At 37.0% G+C, this 19,424-nt stretch overlaps 1 protein-coding gene across 6 annotated transcripts in view; it reads left to right on the top strand.

The window, feature by feature from the left end:
- KCNMA1 (potassium calcium-activated channel subfamily M alpha 1) overlaps nucleotides 1–18,867 on the top strand; it is a 510,592-nt gene extending 491,725 nt beyond the window's left edge. For 3 of the 6 annotated variants that reach the window (XM_062580638.1, XM_062580639.1, XM_062580636.1), the window contains 4 exons: nucleotides 1,671–1,801; nucleotides 6,865–7,059; nucleotides 8,621–8,739; nucleotides 10,507–12,912. In XM_062580638.1, the coding sequence (XP_062436622.1) occupies nucleotides 1,671–1,801; nucleotides 6,865–7,059; nucleotides 8,621–8,739; nucleotides 10,507–10,756 (695 nt within the window). In that variant the 3' untranslated portion in view covers nucleotides 10,757–12,912. Of the gene's footprint in view, nucleotides 1–1,670; nucleotides 1,802–6,864; nucleotides 7,060–8,620; nucleotides 8,740–10,506; nucleotides 12,913–18,482 lie in introns of those variants that run through there. The other 3 variants (XM_062580642.1, XM_062580640.1, XM_062580641.1) reach the window with 2 other exon arrangements.
- The last annotated feature ends 557 nt before the right edge of the window (nucleotides 18,868–19,424 follow it).

Here is a 19,424-nt window from a genome sequence, read left to right as displayed (position 1 = left end):
AGGCTAAAACTGCACTTGCAGAAGTGCATTAGATTTGTAGCACCTGGAGAACTGACACCACCCACAGCTCATGAGCTGATGTCAGTCAGGTATTAGTCTGCCAGATATAAGTGGAAAAAGAATGCTACTGTCAATAGTGCCTGCTCTCAACTAGCAAATTAAACTAAAGCACAAGCTTTGCAAAAAGTATGTTTGAAATGGTGCATCAGGCTTTCAAATACTATATATAGTATTTTGCTCAAGAATCTGGTGAATAAATTGATAGCCATAATACAAAGAAAGGAGTATTGTAGATATTGGTATTTGTTAGGATGAATTGCATCAGAGCATGGGGAGGCAGGAATTTTAAGTTCTACTTTGGCTGTGGTCCTGACATGTGATCATGGCCACGTACTGTTCAATGGGGCTCTAAAAGGAAGATAATAATGCTTAGCTGTTTAAATGGCTATTGTGAAGTTTTATTCGTGTTTTGTAAGCTAAGCATGACAAGTGTAGTTGTATGTAGACAGAGGTTGAAAAAGAAGTAGAAAATGAAGCTGCATAGGAAGAAAGATCAGAATAGTGGACAGAACTTTTAAACTAAGACCACAGCCAAGCCTGGCCAAGTTGACACCAGCTCTCATGTTGGTTTCAAATCTTCCGGGACTGGCTTGATAGGTGCAGTCCCACAGGGAGTAGGAACATAGTCAATGTATGCATTTTCAGATGCTGAAAAAGTTTTTAATTTTCCTTCCTTGCATGGGATTTGAAATTAATTTGTCATTTAGTAAGTTAAATGGGTATTTTAATGGCATAACTAAGCAGTCTGTGCTTTCATGCCTGAGGAGTACTAATATGGAAATGAAATATTTCATGAAATATCATTCACTTGATAAACTGATCTCAAGGAAGGAGCTATTTATATTGGAGGGATAGAGGCAGAGAGCTTAAGTGTGACAGCTAAGTGCTAGAGAAAGTCTAAATACCAAATACTACCATAGTTGGGCTTTTCTTTAAAATAGCTTGATGACCCTTTGTCACACTGGCTAATGTAGAATTTGTGGTTAAGGTAGTGAGAATGTGGAGAAAAATATCTGAACAAAAGGCACTGCTGCAAGAGAATAGCTGGAGTTTTGCTCACTTCTTCAGACGTATGCATGCTAAAGGGACAGTTTATCCTCTTTAGAGCTGTGAATGTATTAACACCACTCCAGTAAGAATCACAGCCTCACATCTAACAGATGCCTGTGGGCTAAATCAGTGTTTTATGGACAAGCTTTATTTTACAATGGGGTTCTGACTTGGTGTCTTATGATAGCATTTCAGTGTACATCCGCACAACCTTAGCTACTGTTCCTGACCAATACCAAGATGATCTCAATATGTAGAAGAGCTCTGTGTATCTCATTTTGAGTGCAAGCAGCTGGTGCCATGAAGCTACTTTTACAACAAAGGGATAGTCACCTCCCAAGAGCAAGAGAGTCACCTCTTACAAGCAAGATAAGGATCAACAGATTTTTAAATACACATTTTCACATCCATCTTGATTTCATTTTCAGTGACGTCAAAGACACAAGTCTGTGTTTCCAGACATATGCCTGCTGTTTCTTTTTCTTTCTGATTGTGTAATACGTAAGGTCATGTGCTGGTGACCCACAAGCATCTTATGTTTTTTTTATTATTATTTTCAGTGAATGATTCAAATGTTCAGTTCTTGGACCAAGATGATGATGATGACCCAGACACAGAACTGTATCTCACACAGCCCTTTGCATGTGGAACTGCATTTGCTGTCAGTGTGCTGGATTCCCTCATGAGCGCAGTAAGCAAACAAAACATTTTTCATTCTCTTCCATCAGACTTACTGTGAAAGAATATGAAGTGCAATCCCTGTTCCACAGGTAGTCAGAAGACGACACTTTTCTCTTAAATTTCAAGAGAATTCAAAAGGATAAACTAGGATGGTTTCAATTGGATGTAGAGACTTTAAAAACTGAGCTATTTATGACCACTGTGAGTGTGTATTGGCCACAATTTTTAAGGGACAAGTCTCATGTTCAGCTTAAAAGATTATAGTTTCCAAAAAATGCTGCATCTCCCTTCTGAAGCCCAAATGCAAATTCAGTTTGTCAGTCTCTGTGCTAACTGTTCATATCAGACAGCATCCACTGTGCTTTAAGCTTTTAATTTCCTGTAGCCATGAACCATGTTAGATTCATGCTCTGAGCATGAGCACTGAGGGACACTGATAGAACTGTATGAAAGCTACTGTACACATTAAGCGAACTCTGCTTGTGTGAAGAGAGGTCATTGTCTCTTTTTCACATGAATTGTCTTGTGAATCAGAACATATGTGCGTGCCAGAAACTACAGATGGTAGCCTTTGGTTGTCAGAGTTTTGGTTTGGAGCTGTAGTATAGTTTTGAAGCGTCTCAGACATCCCTCTTTTCATCCTCCTTACTTCATATCTACTAGGTTTGGACAATATTTTGAGAACCTATTACACTGTTGTTTCTTTTCTGCTGTCGATTCTGTCTCAAACGCGTATTTGTTATAAGTTATTATATAAGTTACTGGTATTAGCTCAGTTGTTCTCCATGTTTGGATAGGTATTCACCTGAAGCAAACAGTACTCATTCAACAGAATACCTCCTACTGGAAAAGAAAAACAAGTTAAAATATTTGTTGGAAAGAGATGTTTAAAAACCATTGTAGGATGGGGCAGAGGAGGGGCCCTCTCAAAAGAAATCCATTAAAAATAGCAAATATGAAAAATAGCAGATATGACTTGGAAAATGACAAATTTAGAGTAATTATAAATGAAAGGCAAAATGCCATTAAAGTTAAAGCAATGTTATTAAAAGATGTGCTAATTTTCAGTTAAATTTTCTGTAAAAGACCAATTAGTTTAAAAGGCTTGACAGCATTAACTGCAAAACATAAGCACTCTGGTAATTATACTTTAAAAAATGATTGAACAAACGGGAAAGCATCCCTGAAACATTTACACTTTGAAAGAGCTACACTCTAATTCCATAGCACAGGCTAGGTGGCACTGCTACCTCAGATATCTATGTCAGGATATTCTTGTCATTTACCCAGTTTTAGTATCTATGATGCATTTCCTTTTTCAGTGTTTAGACCCTACCTATTTCATATTCTCATTCTAAGTATTGATTATATAAAGATGTTATGCAAACATCCAGCGTGGGGTATAGCAATAGCAAACAAGTATTTCTTCAGTTATGATTTTGCAACTAACAGAAAGAATTCCTCCATTACTGGAAAGTGTCTTGTTACTTTAAGTGCTGCAGCACCTTTCCAAAGACATTTTGTAGATTGCTTTCTTATAAGTACTGGCATATCGAGGCCATGTACCCTCCCACAGAGCAAGTAGAAGATCACTCTCAAATTAATTTTAGTGTATTATTATCACAAAGGAAATGGATATCAGCTTGTTCAGCTTTTCAGTGCCCCCCAATTCCAGACTGGCAAGAGGTAATAAGAGGAGTCTGATTTTCATGGCAATCGAAAGAATGGAAGGATACTTTTTTTACTGAGGAGGGTTAAATATCAGTACAGGAGGAAGCAACTCTATTTAGCAAAAGATGCCAAATTCACCGTCCTTTCAAGCATGTGATTGGGCATTTCTGATGGGTTGCAATGCCAGAACAGTCCATTCTGATAGCTGGAATCTTTCACTCATTGATGGCAAATGAACAAAACCATCATTTGGCTGCACTCATCCATCTGATTAAATAAATGGTGACATCCACATCAGTCATGGTGTGAAAGCCAAATTAAGCCATTGTTCCAAGATAAATGTTGCCTCCTTTGCTAATAAGTATCTTAGCTTTGCCCTAACATTTGTCTAGCAGTGGGAGGCCTTTCTGCAGTGACAGCATTCTGTTCCACTGACAATAGACCTGATTCTGTCCTCACTGACATCGGTTTCAGAGCAGGGTATGGCTCCCAGAGTTACTCCTGTTGGCACATGACAGAAGTCAGAATTGGACTCATTATTTCTTATTTTCACTTTCATATTCTCTTCTCTTTTCTCTTTTCTTTTCTACTAATGAGCTTATGACACGTGTCTGACTTGATACATTATCTCACCAATGTTTTTATTTCTCAATTTAATATGAGAACTGTAGTAAAATGAACAATATGTCAACAGTGTAATTTTGCAGTGGATAATGCTGTAGTGAACTACAGCTGAATTTACAAGAGGGGACAGTTGTGCTCTTACAGTACAAAATTCAGATGTGTTTAAATCTTGGATTCTGGCTATAACAGCTATAATTTATATTATAGAGAGATTTGGGATACAATGATTAAGCCTAATGATATCTCCTAAAGAGTGAAAAAAATATTAGTATAACTTCAGTCTTTCAGATGTTACAGCAATCACTACAAGTCACATATAAAATCAAGCCATTTTACAGAGACCAACATCGATCAGTCTTAGAGTAGCTGAACATTTCTCATCATTGTTGGCCTCACTGTAATAAGATTATAAACCAGACTCTAAAAATCTACCAGTAAAGCTATCTATTACTTTTGTTACATGTTCCTTTATCTTGATTTATATAGGAATAAAAAAAAAATACCATATAAAACCAAGAATAATATTTTAAAATATTAAATATCACTACTTAGAGAATAACAACAGATGGTAATCAAAATGCTGATTAGAAGGTTAGGAAAATTGGAGAAAATGGTATGCTTTCCTAAAGATGTGTGCTTGAAGTGCCATACAGAACATGATGAACCACATTTTTATGAAAGGGCTTTTCCAGCTTCTCCTGCCACAATGTCTCCAGCCTCTAGATCTAGGCAGAACTCAGTTTAAGATCCATGAAATTTGTGTCAAGTAACAGTGCTGCTTAGCTACAGGAGCAAAAGAATTATGCTAACTATTTTAGATCTGAGTTGTATATTGTACATATTGACAAAGGATGAAAAAAAGGCTAAACATAATGCAGATTCTTTGATTCTGAGCACTTCGATGTTGGAAAAGTAGAGCATGGTGGGCAGAGCTGCCAGAGAGGGTTTGATTCTCACCTCAGTGACATCAAGGAAGATGTAGTTGAAAGGAAGAACAAAAAATCATGCCCAATTGTCTTCTCTTTCTCAGCCGTGCAGTCTCAGCTGTCCCATTAAAAATCATGGAATCACTCCCGATTTCCATTCATGCAATGGGTCACATTGATTTTTCTATATGTTAAGAAAGGTTTGAATACTACGCTTGAATTGCACGTGGGCACAGTTCGTCCACATACGTAAAAGGCAATTTTAGATTACCTGCTTTTTCAGATTAACTGATTCTTCCTGAACGTCTACTAATGTCAGACTATTTATAGTATACTTTGTTTTCTCAATATGTAGTGCTTTACTCAGCCTAATTTAAAATAATTGGAATTGGTGAGATGAGAATATTTGCTTTAGGACACCTATAACAATAACAAGATTTTCCTCTCATTTTTATTTAGTCAACAGGTGAATGGCCTGTATATGCCTATATAAATGAGCAGCAAAGCTTGAAGTTATGAAATTTCAACGTAACAATGAAAAACATTGCCATTAATGTAGAATTAATTTTCTCTTGTTTTATCTGTCACCTAAAGTGAACAATAAAACTGACCTTTCATTATACAAAGAAAGATTATCAAAGTAACATGGATAGGGAGCCAGTTCTGCTTTTTGATCTCAGGATAAAATATTTCAGCTTGTACCTCAGTTTACCAATGTATTAAATACAATTACTTTATGTGGAAAGAGCAGTGACTTTCACTGAAAAGTATTATTGAAATCTTTGCACAATAATCACCATTTGAGAATTCCGTAGTCATTATTACATGGTTGGCTTATAGGCATTTGTTCTAAGTCCTAATTTCAACAGAAGTCACAAATCTGGTAACATGACTCTTGTGTACTCTATTAGCTCATTTTCTTCTTATATGTCCCTCACACTTACAAAGCTTCTGAAAACCCAGACATTAGTGACATTTTAAGTGATAGTGTCTGCTTTTTTTGGCAATGATTATTCTTTGCTGAGTATATACTTTACATTGTAGATATTTAACTGAGTATCTCTGAAATACAGCACTATACTTTTAAGTGAACTTGAAAGTCATTCATCTGGCATTAAATTAATATTTAAAATGCCCATTGTTTGCCTGACAGACCAGCAATGCTACAGATGCTGGCAAAATGTCAGTGTGGAGTAAATCTTCCCTAATAAACCACACTTACCTTATACCCTAGAGTTTTTTAAAAGGACCACCAGGATCCCAAACTCATCATACATTTATCTGGAATGAACTCAAGATGTTTAATTGATACATGCTTATGTCTGAACACTGTCAAGTCTTGTAATAAGATGTTTAGTACAATACATCGGTTAGACTGCTAGAGTCCAGCCACAGTAATAGGTAATGACATTTGCAGCACAAAGGCAGCTCCCCAACGAATTGGTGACAAGAGTAAAAAGGCAATCTAGCCTGTGTAAGCTTTAAATGTGGTCTGAATTTTACAATTACATGTCCTAAAGCCCATTATTAGACATGAAGGCAATGCAAAGGAAAGCAGTCATTGCATCACTACTAACACCAATTATAGGAAACATAAATCATTCAAATTTTTGTACTTTAATAAAAATCAGCCTGAATTGGTGTTTAGAAGGAAGGATCTAGTATAGGAGCCTAATGGGATAGAAGAAAATAGAGTAATTGGAAGCTGCTGTCTTTTCACTTTCTATATAAAATTATTTGAAGAGACAGCCAAGAACTTTAAACAGCAGAAACCCAGAAAAGTTGTAATTTGGATGTCTTCAGTTGTGACTTTAATGGTGTTTGCTTAAAGAGCTTTCTTTTATCTCTGCAGACATACTTCAATGACAATATCCTCACACTGATACGGACATTGGTAACAGGAGGAGCCACACCAGAGCTGGAAGCACTGATTGCTGAGGAGAATGCATTGAGGGGAGGTTACAGCACGCCCCAGACACTTGCAAACAGGGACAGGTGTCGAGTTGCACAGCTGGCTTTGTATGATGGGCCGTTTGCAGACCTAGGGGTAAGATCGTAGGAGGAAAGTAGGACAGAAGCTAGTCTGCAATCAATTTGTTTTCTCGCAGATTGACTTTAAAATCTGTCTTAATTAGCATATAATTTCTATTATTTAATTTGACACAGCTTTTGGAAGGTCTGATGACACTTTACAGCATGGGTGCCAGGTTTGTCCTTACCCTTTTTGAGAAGCCATATGAGTCCCCAAACTCCTTGTCTGGATATTTCATGCACAGTGAAAAAAAATGGTGTGACACTTCTGAGCTTCTGTTGAAAGGGATGGATGAGCTGACTTGTATGAAACAAGAAATGGTCACCTATTCTAAACATGAACAGTATCTACACCTTTGTTGGGTTTTGATGGGCTTGTTTAGTCTTTGCATGTTCTGGAGCTTCCAGTTCTTATTTAAAATATGAGCTTGAAAAGAAGCTGTAAAGATTTTTTTTCTGCTGTTTCTGGACAAGAGAAAATTCTCGTGAAACCCTAGTTTTCTAATATTTTCATTCTACTATCCTAAGAATAGAGTAAAAAAAAACTTTAAAAAATGATGGGTTTGGATAAATAAGTATCTAGGGATGTTTTTTGGACCAAATAATCTTGAGACTAATCACAAAGCTTTCACTTTGCTTTGAAGATGATGCCCAATTTGATATTTCTTAAATTGACCTTGTATTCACCAGTTTTGATCAAAGAGAATGGAGCAGTCTCCTTCATAGGAATGGCAGAATATCATAGATTAAGAATCGATCAGGGGTATGAGAGTACGCAGAGAGAAACAAACAGCCTATCATTTCTCGTAGCTATAAATGGGGTCCATTCATAGCTGAGATTAACAGCTCGTCAAAACATTTGGGTACGCAGAGTAATGTTTTGGCAAATAAAATGAGCAAAGCAATCCTTCAAATGCTACTTCACCAGAACCTCAGTTGCACTCTGTTGATGAAGGTAAAACAAATTAACGCTGTTAATTAACATTGTTACCTAAGAATCAATACTTTAGATACATAAATATATATACTATATAATATATATAAATATAAACTAATTTTTAGCTAAGCAAACAATTATTTTTTATTCTTTATGAAAAAAGACTTACATTTTATTATTATTTTAAAATGATGTTTTATTATTATTTTAACTTCCAATTTAACTCCCTAATTTCTGTTGTGCACCCTAGTGACTTTCTCAAGCTGATAGTGTTTATACTGCAAAAAAGGGTCAAAAATACTAACCAATTTGTTAAGACGATAGCTATCGTAATTTGTTGAATATGCATTGTTTGATCTGAAAATTTACATTTCCAACTTAAACCAAATCACCTCCTCCTTCAAATTTAGCATCTTTTCATGGACCACTGTTCTCCAAAATAATGATCAGTTTACATAATTACTTGGTTTGAAATAAAACATTTAGATTACTTTTTTCCTTGCGTACCAGTTTCTTGTTGATGACAAACAGCTAACTCTCTCGCCATTGTCCTTTTTGTGGAGGGTCAGACTGAAAATCTCTGTCATTGCTTTAACAGGGAAAAGAGAAAAAAAAATGCTGTTCTTTTTTTCTCTCCTAGGATGGAGGTTGTTATGGAGATCTATTTTGTAAAGCACTGAAAACATACAATATGCTTTGCTTTGGAATTTATCGATTAAGGGATGCACATCTAAGTACACCTAGCCAGTGCACTAAACGGTAAGTCTAGCATTTTAGACCATCTCTGCTTCACTGTTCTTCAGGCTTCTGGGCAAGGAAGATCCCAGTGCTTGAAACGAGCCTAAAAAAGAGCTTTCTCCATTTTTACTGTATTTTTTCCACACATGCTATCTTTTTGCTAATTCAGGACAATTCGTTAGTTGAGTTCAATCATAGGCTGGATATCACAGCATATGTTTTCAGCCACTTTTAATTGAAAAATTTTTAAGTAAATTTGGAGCACATATCTTCATCTTGTTTGATTTATTATCACCCACTGTTTGCATACAAGAAAAAACAAAGATTTGCATTTGCTAATGTCAATCAGCTATAAATCAGTATCATTAGCAGAGGCTGGTTATCTTCCAATTTACTTCAATCATATACTTTAGATGATAATAGCTAGAATTTTCTTTTTTCTTCATACTTAGAATAAATATTCCTGTGGGCTTCCTGTTGGTATTACCTGTATCTATCATCATTTCTTCTCCTATGTGGAAACCACTATTAGTAGGCTATATTTTTACTTCAACGGAAGCAAGGCTGAGCCCAGTGTTTAGACAGAGCACACAATTTCATCTTTGCAAACTGAAGGCAGTTAGCAGCTTACTTGAAATGCATCTTAATTAAGTGCCTACTAGAAATACACATGCAGACCCATACAAGAATTATCACAATTCTGCCATCTGTTACTGTCTCATTCTCTACCAAAAGCATCACTATTGGAAATAAAGAACCCTGCAGCCCACCAAAGTGTTTTCTTCTGAAAGAATCTGGTTAAATGGTGTAGAAAAAACATTTTTAGTTTAGACTTACACTATACTTGCTGTATTTTTTTTTTTTTTTTTTGTTGGATTAATAAGTCTCTAAGACAGCTAAACTGGATCTCTTACGAGCACTAAAATCCTTTAAAAAGAAGTTGTGAGCTTCATGATCTATTTTTACCTATTTCTTGCTTGGGCAGAAAATTCCTATTGCCTTGCTCGAGCATGTTCCTCACATGCACAAAAAAATTTAGCAGCAGGTTCTATGAGCTCTTCCTACTCCTGAAAGGGGATTAACTAAAAGTGGGGGATTCTTGTAATGATAAAGTTTTTATTTTGGGCCTTTGATATATATTTGGCAATGTTGGATTCTTGCATATGTGAACATTCAGAGATTTCTCTTTATAAATGCTCTTTGAAGCCAGGAATGTACATGTGAAATGAATGAACAAAGTAAGCACTTAACCCCACTGCAAATTTGTTAATATATATTCCTTATTTTGTGTTATGTACAATCAAAATAAAATCAAGCAATTATATTCCTTGCTCTATTGACAGCGTTAAAATATTCCCTCATAGAATGAACTGCACCTAAAATCTTCTTCTCCCTGCTTCTCAGCCATTCTTTTAAATGCCATAGCTGATGGATTATTGCTGATTTTTGACAATATGTTTATCTCTTTACTAGTGTCATTGCATTCCCATGCAGCTAGAGAAAGGAGAGTGGCTTATATGGTATATTTTCTGAATAAGCATGATGTGATTCCCTCGGGAAACATCCTACTGAATCAGAAGTGTGATATCTGACATAAGAAGGCCCCAAAATATAAGGCATATTATGTGAGCTACAATTGGGTACACACCAAAGGAAAAAAATACAAAAAAAATGGATAAATATTCATAAGATGGCATTGCTAGCAGAAATTTTTAGTATAAATCTAACAAAATCTTGTTTTCTAAACAAATCTTGTTGTCTTTTCTTCTTTTTTTCTTTTTTTTCCAGTTATGTTATCACAAACCCGCCATATGAATTTGAGCTTGTGCCGACAGACTTGATCTTCTGTTTGATGCAATTTGACCACAACGCTGGCCAGTCCCGGGCCAGTCTTTCTCATTCTTCCCATTCCTCCTATTCTTCTAGCAAGAAGAGCTCATCGGTTCACTCCATCCCATCAACAGCAAACCGACCGAACCGCACCAAGACCAGGGATTCCCGGGAAAAACAGAAGTATGTGCAGGAAGATAGACTTTGATATATGTACCTGCTCCCACTGTGTGTGAAACTTGCATCCATCACCCATTCTCCCCAGTTAATGTTTCCAACAGTAATGTTCCCTGTTTTCCCATGGAGTTCTCCCTTTTTGTACACATATTTTGCATATGTATGACAGTGTGCATGTGATTGTCATTTTTATTTCACCACCATAAAACCCTTAAGCACAACAGCAACAAAGCAGACGGACCAAAAGTTATTTATGATGCTAGGGGAGAAAAAAAAATCCAAACCCATAGGCACACTGAAAACATAAATAACTCACTGCAGTAACTACTCTACATATCAGAAAATAGAGTGTATTTAACATGAACACTTACTGTTGATGTCAGAGTTACACAAAAAAGTCATTTAGTGCAGAAGTGTTGATGTATGTTCGGGTAGTTTTTTATATTCATATTTACAGGACTTGCTACATTTATTTGAGGCTTATAAAAACTAACCCATTGGAAAAAAAGCTACTGATTTTCACTCTAAAAGCTGATACTGCATAGGGCTTTCACTCTTTGTATAGATTTTTGTTAAGCACCTGCTTTTATACCAAAGCAACATCAGGGACTTTTCTGCTTGTATAAGGACTTTCTTTAAAATATTAGCTTTTTGGAGAAAGTGTCTTTTCCCTTTAACACTGAAATTGTCTGGGCATGAAGTTGTAAAACTCCAATGGTTTAATTTAAGTTTAGAAAGAGTCTAATTGCATATTAAATTATTATTCTGTCTATTTATACTGCCACATGAATAGCTATATTTTCTTTCACTTTTGACATTTGGGATGAAAAGCCATATGTATCATAAATATTGGATGTAAGTCATTAAAAACTGCCTTCCTGGGACTTTTACATCTTTAAAAGGTGAATTAGTCACCTTATGTACAGAATAAATAATGTTCAGAAAAGAGCAAGCATTTTTCCATGCTTTAAGTATCAGTTCTCAAGGGACTTTATTCCTTTCCCCAGATGGTAGTTTAACTTTTCCAGGCTACAGTGATGGTATAAATCTTTCCATAGGAGTCCTAATACGAGGAGATCCCCCAGAAATCTGGGGCTGTGCTCTGAGTAGTTCTCTACAACAGGTGCCTGCTAGTAGACAGTGAGCAGGAATAATGGAGAGGACTGAGTGCCTTTAAGAGCTGAGAGGCTCCTCTCCCATTTAGGAAGAAAAGGCGCTGTGCCCCAGAGTACTGGTGAGCAGAGCAAGAGGGCTGGGGTGGAAATACCCACTGTGCCGAGGCATCGAGGCATTGTGCTCTGCGCTTGCCAGAATTTGGTTCTTGTGTAGTCTCACCAGTGACACACCTGGCCAAAGATTGTGGCAGAGAATTAAATAAAGTAGTGGAAATGAACCTATGCTAGAGAGCCACAGTTCATTTTTTTTTTTTTAATTTAAAATACTAACCTCTGAGATACAGAAATAGTTCTAGGTGGTGTGAAGAGGGATGTCCTGGGGCTAGTTGAAAGGGAGACCAGAAACACATACCACCTCCTGTGACTACCCAGCAAAGAAAGCATGCGGAGAGAAAATAAGTATTCAGACTTGTGAGTGACTAGCATGGTAACTGCCAACCCAGACAAGGTGCTTTTATGGTTAGTGCTGTTTTCTACCTTCCCCTTCCCCAAGCATGATAATTTTGAAGATTTGCTTGCTGTGTGAATTGACAATGAAGCCAAGCACTTTTACTGACAAAACCTGGTACCAAATAAGTGGGCTACACAGAGTGCCTCTGTGCAGTGTTAAGCATAATGATTGGAATACAGTATATATGAATGTGTGCATTCAAATGCAGCTGTAAGTCCTATCAATGGAGAATGTTGCAAATTATGTTTGCTTCCCACAAATGAGTATATTACAGTTGCTCTTGATCACAAAGACAAATTCATGTGTTCTTTGCAAAGGAAGTTGTTACGTTTTGCCCTAAGAATATTTATACCTATAAGGATGTGCCAGTTAAAGTGCTCAACAGAAAATATGACAGTTTAAAAGCATTGTAAAACTTACATAGCTTACTTCTTTTTCTAAAGTGCAACAAGGATGAATAGAATGGGCCAAGGTATGACAATTAATGGTTCTGCATGATCTAGCAACTGCTGTGGGTTTCCTTCTATAACTTGTCCTTGTGAAAACTTGTGAAATTAAAAAAAAAAAAAAAAAAAAAAAAAGTTACAAACTTTATTCAGTTATTGATTTGTTTGTTTGTTTGTTTGTTTTTGCCTTTTTTCCTCCAAACCAGAAGTTAAACTGGCTGCTGCTGCTGCTGCTGCTGTTGCTCAACCCTGTTTTATTTTTTATTCTCTCATCTGCTTGCCTTTCTGATTGCACGTGTCCTCTTGTGACTGACCAGGTTCCTGCTCAATGAAGGTGCTACCCTGATAAAGACATTGTTTTAATTTCCCCGTCCTCATTCCCATCCCCACTCTTTTCCTCCCTTCTCCCTCCTCTCCTCCATATATGTTCATGAGCATATTTTGTGTTTACATTGGCAATAGTGACTGATGATAGTTCAAAGCAGTTATGCATTTTGGAAGAATGTTAATGGCTTTGACACCAAAATGCTTTTCCATTAATGTTTTATCTGTTTTCCTTTTAGCTGAGGAAGGGTGTTAATATGAAACCACTTGTTATATGTTACATAATAATGATTATTTCCAAAAAAACAGTATTTGTATAATTGTGCAGCTCGAACAGAAAAAATATAAAGTCTACATTAGAAAAATAACTTTTCTGCTGTGCAAGCAATAGAAGAAAAATATCTAATATGAGATGCAAATTTGAATTCTTCAAACTACATTGATATCTAATTCTTTTCTGTCTTTAAGCCCACGGACTTAAGGTTTTGACTTTTAGTTATACCATGCACAATTTTTCACTAGTAACTAGAGTCAAATTGATCAAATGGTTTATTGCAGTGATGAAGATTTGTTCTCATAACGATGTATTAATGAAACTGTGGGTATTGGTCATGACAAGGAGAGGGATGTTTAAATCAGTTACGTTGTCAACATTTTTCTGTGTTGGTAAATACTGGGAAATCTCCCACTTGTGCAGAAACCTTAGCCTAACCTGAGTCAAATGATCTTAGTAAAAACCCTGGTTAGTTTTGAAAATACAAAAACTATACTGTTACCAATGGCAACAGATGATATTTTAGTTTAAATTGAGATCTTGCCACTTAGGGCAAGTCCAGTGTGGTTCCTACAATGAAGGCTAGAGTTTTAAGTAACTTTGTGGGCATAGACACCACTTAATATCTAGCAAACTTGCAGGCAAAAGCCAAAATGCTAGACATGTTCCCGCTGGACTGAACTAGTACAGTTAGGCATTTTCCAGTGAAATTTCCATTGACATAAGTAGTTCAATAAAAAAAAATCACCAAGAGCAAGCCCAGAATAGGTTCCACCCTCCCCCTCCCCCCCCCCCCCAAAAAAAAAAAATCAGCTGTCTTGGAGCAAAATGAAGATGTTCATGGAAAGAAGGAGCAATTTCTCTCTCTCTCTGCAAATTAATTATTGCCTGCTACATGTAAAATACTCATCTACCAAACAAATAATTGGGGAGTAGGTGGGTGGAGAAACTTATATTACTCATATAGGAAGAAAATGTGAGAATTGAAGCGTAGTTTTAAACAAGTTACCTATTTAGGGTGTGTGTGTGTGTGAGTGCATGCACACACAATCAGAAACATATAGCTTCATTTGAAATGGCAAGTGTCCCAAGAGAAAAAAATTTTCCTTTAAAACAACTGTAACCAAACCAGGATTTATGATAAGAATGTACATTTAGTAAATCTTTATGTTTACCTACTACATTCTTTGCCTCTACTCAGAAGAGAGGATGTTTCGCACTGATGTTTGTTCAAATATGATTTTTCAGGACAGAATTAATGACAGCAATTTTAAAGCAACGGAGGAAGAAACCTGTTTGAGAGAATTGCTAGTCTTTTTTTAGTGAAAGAAATCTGAATTATGATCATTTTATTTTTAATTATTGATATCTTTTGATGCTGCAGGAAACATTCTTACATAAGATATTAATATTTACTTATTTATTTCTAATATAAACATGAAGCCCGTATAATCATCATTTCCCACTTGGGTGCTGATGGCCCATTACAAACATCAGCGTTTGAAAGGAAAGTAAATGTTTCCTACTTCCTGATACTTGAAGTTACTTAGCTGTTCCCATAGCTCTCAACTGATGCTGTCAAAAACATACCCATCAGATAGCGTAGGAAGATCAGGGACTATCTTAAACAGCTCTTACCAAAATAAAATAGAAAACTATGCTTGTTCTAAGACTCTCACTATAACATAGAAACATATGTTGTCGGGATCAAGATGCGTATGCCAAGTGGGAGAGAAACAGACAGAACACAACAGAGAACAGCAGCAAACACCTGGGGATAAACCAGTTTATGAAGACTTAAACCAGGATTTTATAGATAGATTTAAAGGAAAGAGAAAGCGGTCTGCTTAAGATAAGCAGAGGTGTGTGCTGACTTTGGAAGACATGACAGTTAGACTGTGAGAATTCAAAGAAAAATTAAAAAGTGTAAGGGATTCGGGAAAGGCATTTTTGTAGCTGGGAGCAGGACATAGTAGCAGCCAGGAGTAAAGACAAGGAGCATCAATCTCACATTTCAAAGGTAAGTATACAGGGTGAAGGACTTTCAGGTGAGATTTGTCAGGACAGGAAAGGTATAAAGCTAGATTCAGGCATTTGACGCAAGAGATGATGATGCCTGGACCAAGGTTTCAGCACTGGCAAAGAGAAAGAAATTTAAACAGAGGAAAAAAAAATAGAACTGCAAATAGATTTCTGTGTTTCAAGTAAAGACAAAAAAGAGACATGATAGTGCCTGTTTTTAAAGATAACTCCCCATACATGGATTTTACCATCAAGACTAACACATAAATAATTGCCTTGCATTGCAAATTCCAGGGGAAGCATGGCAGGTGGAAACGCTTTTCACTCGCTGCTGAGAACACACTGCAGTTCATCCCTGACCCCGTTCTGGCTCTGAGATTGAATTAACTTGCACCAAGTTCTGTTTGTAAGGAAAGTTTGTGCTGCATATGTTAAAAAGAAGATAGAGATAAAAGTACACAGTGCTTAACTTGCCTCAAAATCATTTTAAACACAAACCATTAGAAAACTGTTAGTTTGAAATTGTTTATGTGATCTTGCAAGGCTTTTAAAACATGATAACCATCACACTTTACACCTCTCTGAAAGGTTAGTTTAATCGTAGATCACATAAAATTGGTTTCCACAAATGCATAATGGTTCATGTGTCACACTTGAACTAAATGGTTTTTTAAATGGAGCTGAAATTATTTTGATGTGTACACATTCCCAGATTTTTTTTTTCCTACAACCTTTCTTAAACCAGCCCCCATCAGGAACCATTCCCTTAAAGTCTCATTAATAATTCAGATGTTCTGATGACTTTAAAAGATCTATGGAATTGAGGCCTTTTTTTTAACTGCTTGACAAAAAGATAAATGAATGTAGAAAGAAGCGGTAGGAGTCTGGCAAGCTGTAGATCATCTCTGAACAGATTGTAACTTTATCATTCTGTCAGGAAGAATAATTTAAAGCACTTAATCAGTTAGCTTCAGTGTGCAGGATGTAACATTATGAATTCCTATCGTCCAATCTGTTCAAATCAAAGGGAACTTAATTATAATAGGTAAGAGAGAGAGAGGGAGAGGAAGATTGGAGATTGAACATTGTTCAGACTCAGACAACTTCGAGGGGGGAGGGAAATATTTACACTAATTTCAAATGAGAGGACATTTTACGAAGAATAAAAATACATTTTTTAAAAATGTCAGAAAAAATATAGTAGTTCTGCTTACCTCCAGTGATAGGACCCTAATGAGTATTATTATTATAATTTCTTTTTTAAATTTTAAATTTTTAAAATGAATAAGCACAGGTATCAAATCTATCATAAAATAAAAGGATTAAATCTTAATTAGTTTGGAGTTTGAGTGGGTTACTCATTAAATCTCACATCTGAAGTAAAAGTGCTGAAATTTCGTATTTGTTTAAGTGCCTGGGAAGTCTAGTGATTCTGCAAATCAATCCACTGCTTTAGAGGCTCTAGCCGAAGAGTTATTTTCTTATTTTTATGCAGCTATGTCCAAATATTTGTCCTTCATTCTCTCTGATCCAGCAGTTGTTATTGTCTGCTGCGCCTTCTGAGCTTTTGTGCAGGTTCTGGGGTAGAATTTTATGTTGCTTAGGCTTCTTTTATTTATTTATTTATTTAATTTTTGATGAGCACTCCTTTCCCTTTTGCCCTGATTCCAGCCCAGAGAGAGCTGCATTTCAGTGGTAAGCAGAAGTGGTAGTTTGTGTTATATAGTCATGGGATGAGAAATGGTGCATAAATGTAACACCAAGCAGCTCTGATGTGGCATACATTAAACCTTGTACGCAATGAAAATGCCATAGCTGCAGAATCCCATCCTTTGACCCATTTGTGCTCATCCCGAGAAATAGGGGTGGAGAGAGTGGAGGGAGAGGATGGACATCCCACGTTCACAAACACTTTGTCTAAGCACAAGCACCTGATGGCCATAAATCACTCGAAGAACAGGAGTTTATAAGTCTTTGAATAGAGCCCTCTCATAAAGATACGTATCTATAATTAAAAGATGAGACCAGTAGTTGCTCTCTGCAGGGCTTAAGAACATCATTCTTTTGATCTTCTTTTTCTTATAAGAATTTTAAGAAGTTTTTGCCAACACGTGCATACGAACAACACAGTATAGTGCCTTAAGCAAGCAGGGACTAGCTGCAGCCTTGCAGCCCCTTGGCATCCCCGCTTCCCCCAAGTCCACCCCAGGTCGGTACCAGAAAACCCTTCCTGTGTCCGTGGGAGCTGACACTGCCCACAGACATCAAAGGAGCAGCTTCTCTGCCGATCTCCCTGTGAGTTTGTGCGTCCTTTGCCTTGCTGTCATGGACCACTAGCAACCTTCTCGGGATTAACGTGAGCGCTCGGTACGTGGAGCTGCAGCAGCAGGTCTGCCGCGTGCCCAGGCCCTTCCCGAACCGGGGCGCAGAGCACGCTCCGGCGGGCGGGTTGCTAAGTAGCAATGCAGTGGCCAGCGCACGCAGGAACGCAGCCATCTGGCACCCTGAACGCGAGCCCTGTTTGTTCTCGCGCCAGCTGCGGGAAATTCTTATTTACGTGCTTGTGCCTGGCTCCTGAGCCAGCAACACCGACCACCTTGGGGCTGGAAGGGTTCAGAGAAGCCGCTGACCTTTCAGGTATCGCCTGTATACAGACTCACACGCTCTTTCCACATCACCCTTATCCCATCTGGCCTCTCACTTCAGCCTTTTATTTGTATTACTTTTTAATAAACGAAGCAGAGGGCAGTCACCGGAGCTTGTAAAACAGCTCTCATGTTCAACAAGCAAGCCAGCAAATTGCCAGTTTTCTTTAACGCCTTACTATCAGATCTGCAAACCTGTCATCCTCCTTTCATGATAAGTATTTTCAAAGGTATTAATCTAATGCACTGTACTGCTAATAGTTAGTCAAGCTCACCTTTTGTTGATTGCCTTTTTCTATGAACTTTACTGACTGCTGCCTCCCTCTTTTTCTCTCTGTGTGTGTGTGTATATGTGCGCTTCACTAATTAAAACTCTTGTTTTCCCCTCCTTATTCTGTCTCCACCCGTTTTGCTCCTTAGCAGAAAAGAAATGGTTTACAGATGAGCCGGATAATGCCTATCCCAGAAACATTCAGATCAAGCCCATGAGCACTCACATGGCTAATCAGATCAATCAGTACAAATCGACAAGCAGCTTGATACCACCAATCAGAGAAGTTGAAGATGAATGTTGACTCCTTGGAGGCCAGAACTATTTTTTTAAAGCCTGACAAACTTCATGAATGGTGATGTGACATTTATTCCTCTTACATGCTGAACCACTGGTGGAGAAGTTGCGAAGGGCGAGCGTTACGGGAAAATAAAGTAGACAGATCTTTGTTTGTCTGCCTTTAATATTGCTTCCACGTATTTTGGAAACTATCTCATTTATAAATGAACACAATCAGAACTAGTCATGTATAGCCTCTAGCATTTTAAATTATTTTTATTTATTAGAAAAAATATATTTTTCTTTCTTTTTCATTGTCTAGTATTTTCCCTTAAAAAAAAAAAAAAAAAAAAAAAAAAAAAAAAGCTACATATGTGGCCAGACTCCTAAGAATTAAAAAAAAGAGAGAAAAAAGAATCTGCTCAGTCTTCGGCTTAAAGGAGAATGATGGTCACCATTATAAGGACATGTAATTAAGGGAGACAAATGATATATTTACAAAAAAAAAAAAAAAAGTCCAACTTGTATTTTAGTAAATCAGAAAAAAAAAAAAGAAAACAAGAACAGTTCACCAACATGTCTCTTTACTGGAGGATGTGTATTTTGTTCAGCATTGACACCAGCTCTTAATAAACTGGACTTATTTATTTTCAAAGTCGAAAGTCATATTTTTGTACATGTTACATTCTTCTGAATAATTCTTCTTTTTTTGTTGTTTTTTTAACCATATACACAGCTCATCTTACTTGCCGGTTATGTTAAGGTCCAACTCTGCCCCCAACATGCTCACACGAACCCCTCCAAAGCCCAGC

Source organism: Rhea pennata, chromosome 7 (assembly GCF_028389875.1).
Source record: "Rhea pennata isolate bPtePen1 chromosome 7, bPtePen1.pri, whole genome shotgun sequence".
NCBI classification, from domain to species: domain Eukaryota; kingdom Metazoa; phylum Chordata; class Aves; order Rheiformes; family Rheidae; genus Rhea; species Rhea pennata.
Note: the sequence above shows the minus strand (reverse complement) of the source record. Positions and strands in the feature narration are given on the sequence as shown.